Source organism: Eretmochelys imbricata, chromosome 2 (genome assembly GCF_965152235.1).
Source record: "Eretmochelys imbricata isolate rEreImb1 chromosome 2, rEreImb1.hap1, whole genome shotgun sequence".
Taxonomy (NCBI): domain Eukaryota; kingdom Metazoa; phylum Chordata; order Testudines; family Cheloniidae; genus Eretmochelys; species Eretmochelys imbricata.
Window position 1 is genome coordinate 86932848 of NC_135573.1, and position 12170 is coordinate 86945017.

At 40.0% G+C, this 12170-nt stretch overlaps 1 protein-coding gene across 1 annotated transcript in view; it reads left to right on the forward strand.

The window, feature by feature from the left end:
• The window catches only part of ARHGAP28 (Rho GTPase activating protein 28), an 88147-nt gene that overhangs the window by 70754 nt on the left and 5223 nt on the right, over positions 1–12170 (forward strand). The window contains exons 9-12 of the mRNA XM_077809058.1: positions 4437–4599; positions 6523–6605; positions 8302–8499; positions 9666–9809. Of these exons, the coding sequence (XP_077665184.1) occupies positions 4437–4599; positions 6523–6605; positions 8302–8499; positions 9666–9809 (588 nt within the window). The remainder of the gene's footprint in view (positions 1–4436; positions 4600–6522; positions 6606–8301; positions 8500–9665; positions 9810–12170) is intronic.

The window sequence follows — 12170 nt, forward strand, 5'->3', positions numbered from 1 at the left end:
GAAATACTGAGTCACCAGACTGAGGTTATCAAGGAATTTAAGCTAAAGATCTGACTCCACGTAATTTTAAGCTTCTTGTAATATTATTACTCATTTGTCCTTTGATTGGAGTTTTGGGGTCCCACATTTGGAACTGTGAGAAGTATGTCCTGCTGCTCAGTTTGATGAAATGAAGTACTCCATTTTCATAGCACATATGAGTAGGATTGGGCCCACTGGCCTGTGCTTGTAACAGTCAGTGGCTTTGTTTGCCCCCCCAATATGTACCATATTATTAGCAAGTAGACTATAATAATACATGCCTTCCTGTAATGCTTATTGTAAATTAATACATCCGTCTTATGGTATGAAAAATGAGGTTTTCTCTGAGTGACGAGAGTGATGTCATGATATGTGGACTCTCAGTTCATCTTAAACACGAGGCCATTATTAAAGAAAGTAGCAACAAACTAAAGAGACAAACAGCCTTTCACACAGCTTAAGTTCTAGCTTTGTCTTCCTTGTTTACCAGAGGCCCCACCTGCCTGGAACTCTATACAATACACAAAGACATCTTTCTAGTGACTGAATAATATACTGCAAGTAACCTATTGTTACAGATGAGATTCACAGTTGCCAACTTTCATGCGGTAAATAAGCACCCCAACTTTCACAATAGGCCAAAAATCAAGCTAATCCCATTTCAAAACAAGGCCAAAACAAGCCAGTCCCTAAGAACCCCAACATTCCTATTTTCCCCGCCCCCCGGCGTGCAGTATGGGACTGTGGTGGGCCCGCTGTGCAATCCCTGACTCTCTCCCTGCTTTGCCTCCCCTTTTTTTGCTAGGAACCAATCAAAGAAAAGGAAGCAACAAACTATAACAAGCAACAGGCCAAACAAGCTACAAGCCAAAAACTAGCCAACAAGCAACTCACAAGCCAATTCAGCCAAAAACAAGCCCAATTTCTGTGTTTTTTTCCATAGGTTTGGCATGTCTGGTGAGATGACTACAAAGCAATGCTTAGTAGCTCTGGCACTCAGACCATTAAATGAGAGAACAGGTCTAGACCATGAAAAAATCTCCAATAGTTGGTTCTCATTCACTTACAATCATTCGCTTTTGCCTGGCATTAATAACTCAGTATCTTTGTATTTTTTCCTTTGGTTTATACATTTTAAAATGATTCCTGCTCCCCTGGCTATAACTGAATATTCCACCAGCAAGAAAAATAACCTTCCTACATATAATCAGTTAGGCTTCCCAGTACTGTGACATCTGCACAGTGTAAAACAAGAGTGCTTCAGAAACTTGGAGAATCCTGCATGTTCTTTAGCTGGTTTGGTCACGTGATTAGTAATAGCTAATAAAATATGTGACAAGAGGAGGCTTTGTGTGAGAGACCTGTATAATAATGATATGCTTCTATGACGCTTCCACACTGAGCAGTTCATTTCACGTTTAAAAAAACAAGTGAGGAGTTTGCAGAAGGTAAATATGTTTGTTGGAGCTATGCAGATGAGGGATGGGCCATTCATGGGTGTAGAGGGAATCAGATGGGGCCTCATGATATTTCCTTTGGATAGGGCCCTGCAAATTTATGTCTGAAGATAACTAATGCCATAGGAGAGCTTGATCCTGCAAGGTACTGAGCACTTTTTCGTGCTGAGCACCTCAACTCCTCCTGACTTCATTAGGTGTTCAGCACACTCAGCACCTTCCAGGATTGAGCCCCGAGCCTGGACAGAGACTCTCCAGCTTCCTGATTTCAATTGCCATCACTATACATATTTTTTTATTCTTTCACTTTTTCTGTACATAACGTAGACTTTCTGTGGGGTTTATGTGACAGGGCTGCTTTGTATCTTTTGTTAGTTAGCTTTCGTAGTCTGTGCACATAGTACACGCTCTCTCGTTCTGCTGTTCCGACCCGTACCCAGAGCATCACTTGGTGCTGTGTGTCTGACTTGCCTGTACCGGCTGGTAAGTCAAACATCCACATGAACGATCTCATGTGTTTTATTTGAGTCTTTATTCATTTAAGTGTGTCCAACAAAGTCAACCAGTAGGGGATAGAGGGAAAGCTTTTCCTAAGCAGTTCCAGATTTCATCCTTCAAAGCCATCGTATATTATTATGACATGAATATTTGAGGGCATTCCAACTCAACATTAGTTCTTGTTTTTAAAAATCAAAAGCATATGGACGTGCTTAAAAGTTACTTTTTTTAAATAACAAAAAAAATAAAAGAAATAAATACAAATTTTCCTCTGCCTCTAAGATGTGTGGTATGCACTGAACCAAAATGTATGTTAAGCTACTCTCTTGTAAGCTCAGAAACAAAATGAAAAAACAAACAAAAAAGACTGTTACAAGAATATATTTCTAAAAACTAATTACACACAAATGAAGTGTATATGTAGAAAGTCGATGTCTCTCTTCTCAGTTCTCTCTGTTTCTGGGACCTTCCTTCCATTCTTGAAAAACTAAACAGCAAAATCTTGAAAGCTCTTTCTCTTCCCTTGTGGTTCTAGTGAAGTGATGGGCCTTGCTCTATATTTCGCAGTCAGGGTAGTTAATCCTGATGTTTGAATGGATTAGGTGCAAGAGATGTGACTGTAAAGGAGGTTGAGATAGCAGAGAATGCAGCCAAAACAGCGTGCTAGTAAGAATGGTATTGTAACACTATACACCAAATCCTGAATGACTTTATATTTCCGTTTGTGCCAACAGTTTCACTTCATTACATGTAGTGGCATTTGATATACAATTTCCTTCCATTGATGTGAGGCATGTTAAGCACACTATTTATTTTTAACAACTCTTCTTTCTGAATATTTTCTTGCCGATTGCTAATGCAGATTTGATGAAAACATGATTAAAAACCAGCACATGAAATATAGAGCCAAATCCTGCTCAGTTAAACAGTCCTGTTGAAATCAATGACATTCTTTGTGTCTGTAAGGCAAAAGCAGCTAGGAGTGATTAGAAAAGATACTTAATTTTAAATGTGATGATTATGAATGAGAAGACAAATAGTGAAACTCTTACAGCCAGACAAGGCCATTTTTCAAGAGATAAAGGTACAAACCAGACTGCCGTTTGTAAGGTCGTCTTTGGAATATCAATTTAAAGAAGCTTTCCTTTCTAGCTTTCTAGTAGAGCAACAATCTGTTTAAATGAAAATTAAGTTAGTATCTTTTACCTAGGCTAATACTGGCCCTCCTATAACACACAAGCTTTTTTTCTTAATTTATATTGGCAATTTTTGTCCTCTTAAGAGGCGGCAATTTAGCAGTTCTTTGTGTTGCTGTCTTCAGCACTGTCAGACAGTGAAATGTTCCTCTTCACTTAGAACGTCTTCACATTCAGGCTATCAGTGGAGAATATCAATGTAAGGTGTTAACGTCCCAATCCCTGAATCTTATTAACATATCAGATGGGGTTGTTTGTTTGTTTGTTTTTGCGGGGAGATTGGACTTTCCAAACTGTAATCCAGAGTTTGGGCCAAATTCTGTTCTCATGTGGTACCCTGCTCTCTTTATAAAAAGAAAAGGAGTACTAGTGGCACCTTAGAGACTAACCAATTTATTTGAGCATGAGCTTTCGTGAGCTACAGCTCACTTCATCAGATGCATCCGTTGAAGTGAGCTGTAGCTCACGAAAGCTTATGCTCAAATAAATTGGTTAGTCTCTAAGGTGCCACTAGTACTCCTTTTCTTTTTGCGAATACAGACTAACACGGCTGCTACTCTGAAACCTGCTCTCTTTATGTTCACCATCCACACACATGTGGGGTTTTTAACTACTTACACTTCAAAGCTGATTGGACCCTAGTTCTAGAGCACAGATGCCAGAAAACAATTGGTTTAAGTGGGAAGCCAGGATAATACAATAACTGTTTTACCTGCCTGCAGGTTTTGGCCAGAGTTGTGTCAGAGTACTGAACTGGTACCATAGAGGTCTTTAAAATTGATCAAACAGGTTGGCACTTGTCTGAAAAATAAGCCTAGAGAAGAAAAGCAAGGACTTCTGTCTTCCAAAAAGCAGCCTAATTGTGACCACACATGAGAAAGCTACTGGGGGGCTACCGGAAGCAGAGCTCTATATAGCTCAAAAGCTTGTCTCCCTCACCAACAGAAGTTGGTCCAATAAAAGATATTACCTCACCCACCTGGTCTCTCTAATGGGAACTACTGGCATATACAAAACACGTGCAGATTAAATGACTTTGAGGATGAATATCCTAGTCCCTTGTGTGTAAGGGTTAAAACCTCTTTTATGTGTTTTAAATAAAGAAAACAAACAATGGTGTAGAAATGTTTGTTCAAATAACTGTTCCATTTCAAATTCTATACTTCACAAAGCTTTCTTTGTTGCTCATGGCATTTGTGAGATGAAATAAAGCTCACCAATAAGAAGCTGTAATTAAAATCAGTCACTTTCTTTTGTCTTGTAGTATCTCCGTCAAGAAATTGAAATAAAATTTCATGAAGACACATTTGACTGGGACCAAGTACGAAACAATGATGCAGCAGGACTGCTGAAGATGTTTATAAGAGAACTCCCGAGCCCCCTCTTCACTGTAGAATATCTGCCTGCCTTCATCACACTAGTGGAAAGTAAGTAGAAAGAAATTAGTGTAAATGGATACATATGAAAAATACAAAATTGCTAAAGAAGAGAAAAGAGATTGCCAGTATGTCATAACTATTTTGGTTTCCTGTAAGCTTTCTTTTCAAATGGTACTTGGCATATTTGACTAAACATATAGAAGTACCAGTTAAATAGCTATTTAAAGCAGGCTGTGGTAAACATTGCAAGCACATAGTGGTTGAAAACTGGCTTTTGTACATAGATTTTACCATATTTCATTCACACGAACTATACATTTAGTGAATAAAAATTCTCTCCAGTGTAAAATCCAATCACCACACTATAGTTATTATTTTATTAGATTTTGTTTTCTTTCATGAAAGACTATTTTTATCAGGATCTTTGTGTAAGAAATGTATTAACTTGCGGAAGGCTGCAGGTAACTAAGTTTTGGGTCCTAATTTTCCTGTGCATTCTGATTCTGAGCCACTTTTTCTATTTTCAGTTATAAGAATGCAGTAGTGCAGATTTTACTTAGTGAATTCCTGTTGACTTCAGTACAAGACTTGTTTGGGTTAGGGCTGAATGAGAAGAGCAGAATGGTGCCTTTATTGGGTAAAATGGTAATAGACCCTATGTTCTTATAAAGTCAGATTGTGACCAAGCAGTCTGTGTATGTTCAAAGAAGGAGGGAAGTTCTAGCAGTTTACTCCATCTTGCAAACTGCACACAGGCTGGTCATGAGGCTCACTTGAGTGCATGGAGCTAGGACCTCCTGGGGGAGAGTATGAAGGAGGTGAGATTGACGAGAAATGACCGCACTCTTCACCCCATAAGTAGTAAAGCAGCAACAACATTTCCTCTTCCTCCCCCTACTCACCCATCCACTCGTCATGTTAGGGAGCTCCAGGAGTCCTTATGCTTCCAAGAGTCACATACTGCACTCAGAATAGGCTTGTGCCTTTAAGGCACGATGACCCTTAGAAACCTACACTCATGCTATACATTTTTATAGAGAGCCAGATTTGGGACTAGGCACAAGAGTGAAATTAAAATAAAAGAAGGATAAACAATGAATCTACAGTCTAATGGCAGATGGGTCCAGTAAATCACTTAACAAAGTTAGTCTGAAACTATTCTGAAAATAAATTTTGCCATTTCATCTTGAAACTGAGAAGTACTATATTATAGAAGTGTGATCTGATATACAAGGCAATCCCACAGTGACATCAAAGAGGAATTGGCCAGTAACCAGCACCGAAGGATTTAAGCCTTAAGTGACCCGGAGAATAGGTTATTCGGGGAATGTCTCCCCAAAAAGGAGAGATTTTTCTAAAGATCCCTGCACCCTGTAAATCCAGAATTGGAGATTAAAAACTAAGTTCTGTGTATTAGTATCATTAAATGTCTTCCTTCCTATTTGCCCAGATTAGTCAAATATAATTACAGGTCCACGACATGTATGGAAAAAAATACCCATTAAACTTAGGACATTTCTGGTGAAAAGCCAACATTTAATTTAGAAAAAGAAATGAATGCCATGTATCAGAGCAGCATCTGTGATTCTCAGCACTTACTGCAGCAAGGACCCTTGCCATCTACAAAAGAAGTCTCTGCATCATTTCTCAGTATAACCTTTCCCCTTTAAATGTAATCCTATAGTTTGTCTTTATGGCCCTGTAGTAGTTGAAGATGAAAGCAGAGATAAAGTTCCAGATGCACAGCTACAGGGTAACTCAAGAGGGTGGGTGAAAAAGTGACCTTACTACCTCCCTGATCCTGTGGTAACTATATGCCATCCATTCCCAAACAGCATTGCCCTAAATCAACAGAAGGGAGGGGTTTGATAGAGGAGCTCTATGCCCTGGTTACACTGTTGGTGTAGTTGCAAAGTAGCCTCGCCATGCATTTCAGAGTTCTTTCTAAAATATTAATTATTATATTCTTAGAAGTCTCCAAGGTCAAGTTACAGTTACAAGCTTTGCATCTGTTGATCATGTTGTTGCCTGATGCCAACAGGGATACAGCCAAGGTAGGTGCTTTGTTTGATGATTCCTGCATCTGTATTCTTTGACTTTTAAATGAGAGTCAGGGTTTGTTCGTAACAGCAAATGATCAGAATCCTCATCCGCAAAAATATCCATGTTGGTTTGTTATCATCATTCTGAAAAGTTCTCCAGTTCTCTGGGGAACATCTAATGGAACACAGCTGGTTATGATATTTATTAGGAATAATATCTGTTATGGATATAGCCCCTTGCTTAATAGTGAATGATTCACAAACATGTTTTTTTTTTAATGTATTAATTATTGGCAGGTATTTGCCAGATAGTTTGGGTCAATAACATTCAAACTACGGGCTTTTGCAGTGTTCTCTTTGACAGTTCGCTAATTACGTATGTCATGTATCCATTTATTTCCAGTTTTATTGCATGTTGATTTGTGTGGATTTCTTTTATGATCGTTTATAATCATGTGTTCCCAATACTACATATTAGTAGGGCTCCATAGCCAGCTGAGTAGGGCTCCATTCTTGGAACTGTCACCTTGTCCTACTGGGTGACCTCAGACAAGATATTTCATCTTCCTGTCCCTCTGTTTCTTTGTCAGCAAAATGGGGATCATGACAGTGACCTCCTTTGTGAAGCACTTTGATTTCTACTGATGAAAAGTACTATATAAGAAATAGATAATATTAATAGTAGTTTTTGGCCAAAATCCATATCCATGAGCAATGTTTCACAGGGCAGTCTATGGGCCAATAATGCTAATAATTACTGATCATAAGTTCTTAAATGAAATAGAATTAGAAATACTAAAGGTAAAAAATGAATGTTCCTATCTACCCACCTGTAACAAAGCATTGTTTTAATTTAGAAATGTCTTCAACATAATTTCTGTTGTGTCATTTCTGAGTTTCTAAAAATGTGTTTATCATACACGGGCAGTTGTTTATATACTGTTCTAAAATAACAAACTGGCAGAATTAATCCCCCGAAGAACTCCCCAATAACAACAACAAAAGCTCAGCCTACTCAAGTGCACTCATTCAAGTGAAAGCCTGAAAAAACGGATGATTCTTGCACTGCGCCCAAAAGGGCAACAAACTGCCCTTGATATTGGCACTGACATGCAGCAGTGATTTCTAGAGTTGAAGCCCACTGCTGAGAACTCCTTACTTCTATCATGTGAGAGATAACATCCTGGGCCTGTTGGCAGAAGTTCCCCAGGCGGAAGTGAAGGGTTGGTACTTAAGCAGAGAGGTACTTCTTAAGGTAGTCAGGACCCAAACAATGTAGGACATATAGATCAAAATCAACATCTTGAATTGTATGTGGAGACCAGATAGTAAATAGCATAATTTATAGAGCAGAGATGCAATATGCTCTCTCCAGGAAGCACTGCTAAGTAAGGGCCTAATCCACAGCCCATTGAAGTCAATGGAAGGCCTCCAGTTGGCTTTAATGAGACTTTAATGACTCTGGATGAGATCTATTCATGATATATACTTGATATATGAGAGATGGCTGAGTGGTCTTCAGGGACTGACCCATGTACAGCACATTGTAGTAGTCCAATCTGGACAACACAAAGGCATAGATAGCTTTCCTAAGTACCGCATCCAAGAGGAGAGATTGCAGCTTTCTAGCCAGGTGCACAGTGAATTTGAAAATGTTGTATTGATGTTGTATTTCATGATGCGTTATGAGTGGCACTGCTTTTCCCAGGCCTTTCTGCAGTTCCTGAAGAAGATAGTGGCTAATGAAGGGAAAAACAAAATGAACTTATGGAATGTTTCCATGATTGTTGCACCAAACGTCTTCATCTACAAGGGCAAACATGCAAACCAAGAAGAGATGCAAGCAGCAGCCACCACGGCACACATAGTGAGACTTTTAATTAAGTACCAGGACATCCTGTGGACAGTGAGTAATGCTGACTACAGTATATGTGTTTTGGTTCCTATATTTGTTTTTCTAGGTTTCAGAGCTGAATGCAGCAGCCACAAGGAAACATGCAGCAATATCTGCCTGGAACACCCAACTGACAATGGTGAAATTAATCTCTGTACAATGCTTTGGTCCATTAGCCTTGTGTTTGCCTGCTATGCAAGCTTGAGAGAGCATTAATATACTGTGATTAGATTAATGTAACCACCAGCTAGCTTTAAGTCAGTCCAAAATTCTGTTTGTAAGCCATTTTCAGAAGGGGTTGTTTCATGTCTTCAAACTTGGTAGTTCTTTTACTTACATCCATGTATGTGCAGTGTGACATTGTGTTTTTACTTCTACATAGCAAGTGTGAGACTCTTCACTTTTATTGTATTACTAAAGGGAGGACGTGAAAATAGAGGTCAGCTTTACTCATTGGCTTGTCATTCTTTCCTTAACCTTTTTGAGGACTGGATGGAGTCATTCATTTCAAGGCTACTCACTCAAATCCAGTCCATGTCAATATTGATCAGAAGTCATTACCATCTGGTGGCTTTTGGTGGTCTATGTGAATGTGCTGGCAGTCTCACTTCCTTTTCTAGGAGACAAAGGATGGCCCAGTGGTTAAGGCACCAGTGTTGGACCCAGGAAGTCCCTGCTGTGCCATAGACTGCTTGTCTGACCTTGGGAAAACATTTAGTCTATATGTGCCTCAGTTCCCCATCTGTCAAACAAGGATAATAGTACTTCTGCTCCTCACAGGACGATGTTAGGATGGCATTACAGATTTGAGGTGCTCAGGAACTATGGTAATGGAGGACATGCAAGTCCCCAAGATAGATCTAAAAGATACTATTGCAATTGGCATTGGTAAGCATCCTTATTGACTGCTTCAGCAGAGAGGTCATAGATTGAATGGGCATGGAAAATGAATGATCATTTCATCCCTCGTGGTGTCTGAGTGATACTGGGGAAATTTGCCCATGCTGTACTTCTTCTGGGAATAAACAGGACTCAATTTCCAGTGCTTTTAATTTATCATCTCTCACAATCACTGAAGTCACTTGGCGGGGGGGGAGGGAAGAGGGGAAGAGAGGGCAGGGGGAAGGTTTTCCTTCCCATCCTTTTGCATACACTCAGCCTTGGCTTCCTCTCTCTAGGTCCCATCCTTCCTGATTTCTCAAGTGAGAAAGATGAATGAGGCTACAATGAACAACACCAAGAGACAGATGATGTTTGACAAGGGTGTGAGAAGATTGCTGAGGAGAAAGACCATGGAACGAGAGAGACCTGAAAGATCAGAGGTGCATTAAGACATAACATTTTTAAATGGTAGCTTTGAGTTCCATCATGTCGCCATGTCTTTTCAATCCCCCTGGTGCTTTCTCCCGTGCATGGGAAAGATCTCCTGTCAAATTTCATAAAGCTGCTACCTCATCCAATTTAAATCCTTCCTTGAAATCTACCTCTGTTGCAATACTAACAAATCACTCCGCTCTGGCATTGGATTAGGCAAGTGGCAAGCTCTCACTTTTTTCCTTCAATTAAACTGTTTATTTTCTACCTCATCTTCCACCCACCCCTTCCCCATCTGACTATTACATCCTGTCTGGCAGAGACTGAGAGGTCTCTAGGGCAGGGATTGTCTTTGCTCTTTTCTGTACAGTGCCTAGTACAACAGGACACTTCCTATGGGGTTTTCAGGCCCTACTGTAATACAAATAAATAATAATAACAACAAATAATAATAATTAATATGTTTCTTAGGGGTTTGTGAGGCAAATAAGTTTTACCAGAGAGGAGCAACGTGAGTTAAGATGTTAGAATAGTAAGCTTTATATTTACAGAAAAATGTTTTCATTTAAAATAAAAACACCCTTGATTTGGAAACTTAACTTTAGAATCTGACAAGCCTGAAGCAAATTGGATTTTCATGCGCGAGAAGCTGTTTTGGGACTTGTGCTCCTGGGGCTTGACATGTTGCTAAGACAAATAACAGAGATTTTGTGTGGAACTGGTTGGGAATTATTCAACAAAATGTTTTTTCTTGGAAAGTGCCATTTTCTCTGGAAGGTTTCCTCAGGTCCAGGATGAAATTTCTGGTCAAAACAGAGAAACCGACTCACTCCAGAATAACCTGGTGGTTAGGACATTCACCTAAGATGTGGGAGGTCCAGGTTCAATGAATAAGAGCTCCAAATAAGGACAGCTTCAATAGGCAAGAGTGGGAGAGACAGACACTGGGTCTATATCCTAGTGGCTAAAGCACTCACTACAAATGTAGGAGAGCAGGGCATGGAATTGAACTGCATCTCCTATATTCCGGGTGAATGCCCTAGTCAGAGGACTATTGGTTCTCTCTTCTCATATGTTTTTTCATGGAAAATCTCAAAAGGTCTATTTTTTGTTCTGATATGGAATGAAAGCAAATTCCAAACCCCCAGAATCTTTCATGAAGTTGAATTCTTGTTTTCTGACTAGCCTTAGTTCTGTGCTTGAGTTCTGCAAGGGAGGATATTAACCGAATTGGTCTAAAGTACCCCCTTTTGGCCAATTCCTCCAGTGGTGTTTTACAGTATGTGTTCTGAAAGAAAACGAGGGCTGCTCTTTACAACAAAATGCCGAGTGTTCTGATGAGAGTCAGGAAATTCATGGAATTACAATAGATTAAGTGGTGGGCCTGCTTTAGAATAGATCAGCTTTACCTGGATCTGGGCTAGGTTGCCATGTACCCATGCATTTGTCTGGTTGGCTATGGTTCTGCTGCTTGGTGACAAGCCATTGAGCAAAGTAGTCATGCTCTCCTGGTGCTTTGCACGCAGCAACCTGTTGCTGTTCGTGTAGTAACCTACGTGGCCAGGGATCCTTTGGGCCTCCTCCATTGCTATTTAGAAGATGGGAGAATGAGGAGCTGCTTTCCTCCATGGACCTTTGTCAGAGGAGGAATTGGGGAGCTGGTCCAGGGCTCTACAGCCCTGGCATAGACTTGAAGAACAAGAGAGGAGATTAGGGTTTGAGGGAAAGACGTCAAGGAGCTGTTCACACCGCAGAAGAAGACTGACAGCAGCCTGTCTCAGAGTGGGTCAACTGACTGGGGTTTGCAGGACTCACAACACGGGGCTAAAAAGACTTTTGTGTAAATGTTCAGTCTCAGGCTGTAGCCCAGAGTCCAAGCACCTGCTCTATTCAGCCTTGTAAGTCTGAGACTCGCTGCCATGAGGGTATTTTTGTAGTATAGCCATATGCTAAAAGAATATGGGAAACAGAGAGAGTAGACATTGGGGAAGAGAGATGAGGAAGTGCTTTATGTATGAGTCATTGATTAGCCTTTACCCACTCAGATGTTTGGAGAGCTAACACAGGTGTTTTGTGAATGGCATACACATGTATGTGTGGTGAATATCTGTTTTAAATGTTGGTACAAGATACTGCATTTTAGACTTATGTTCATACTATAAGTGATGGGACAAAACCAGTTTATTCTGGGAGAGAAAAATTATAAGTCATCCAGATACCTTTAGCATTCTGAAATACAAGCTGGTCAGCAGATGGCAAAAGTCTTTGTATCTGACAAGTAAGGGAATAGGCATTCCCAAGTAATTGGAATAGGGGAGGAAAATTGGGGGTGAATAATGGTTGAATAAGTGAGTTAAATTTCAAAGCAT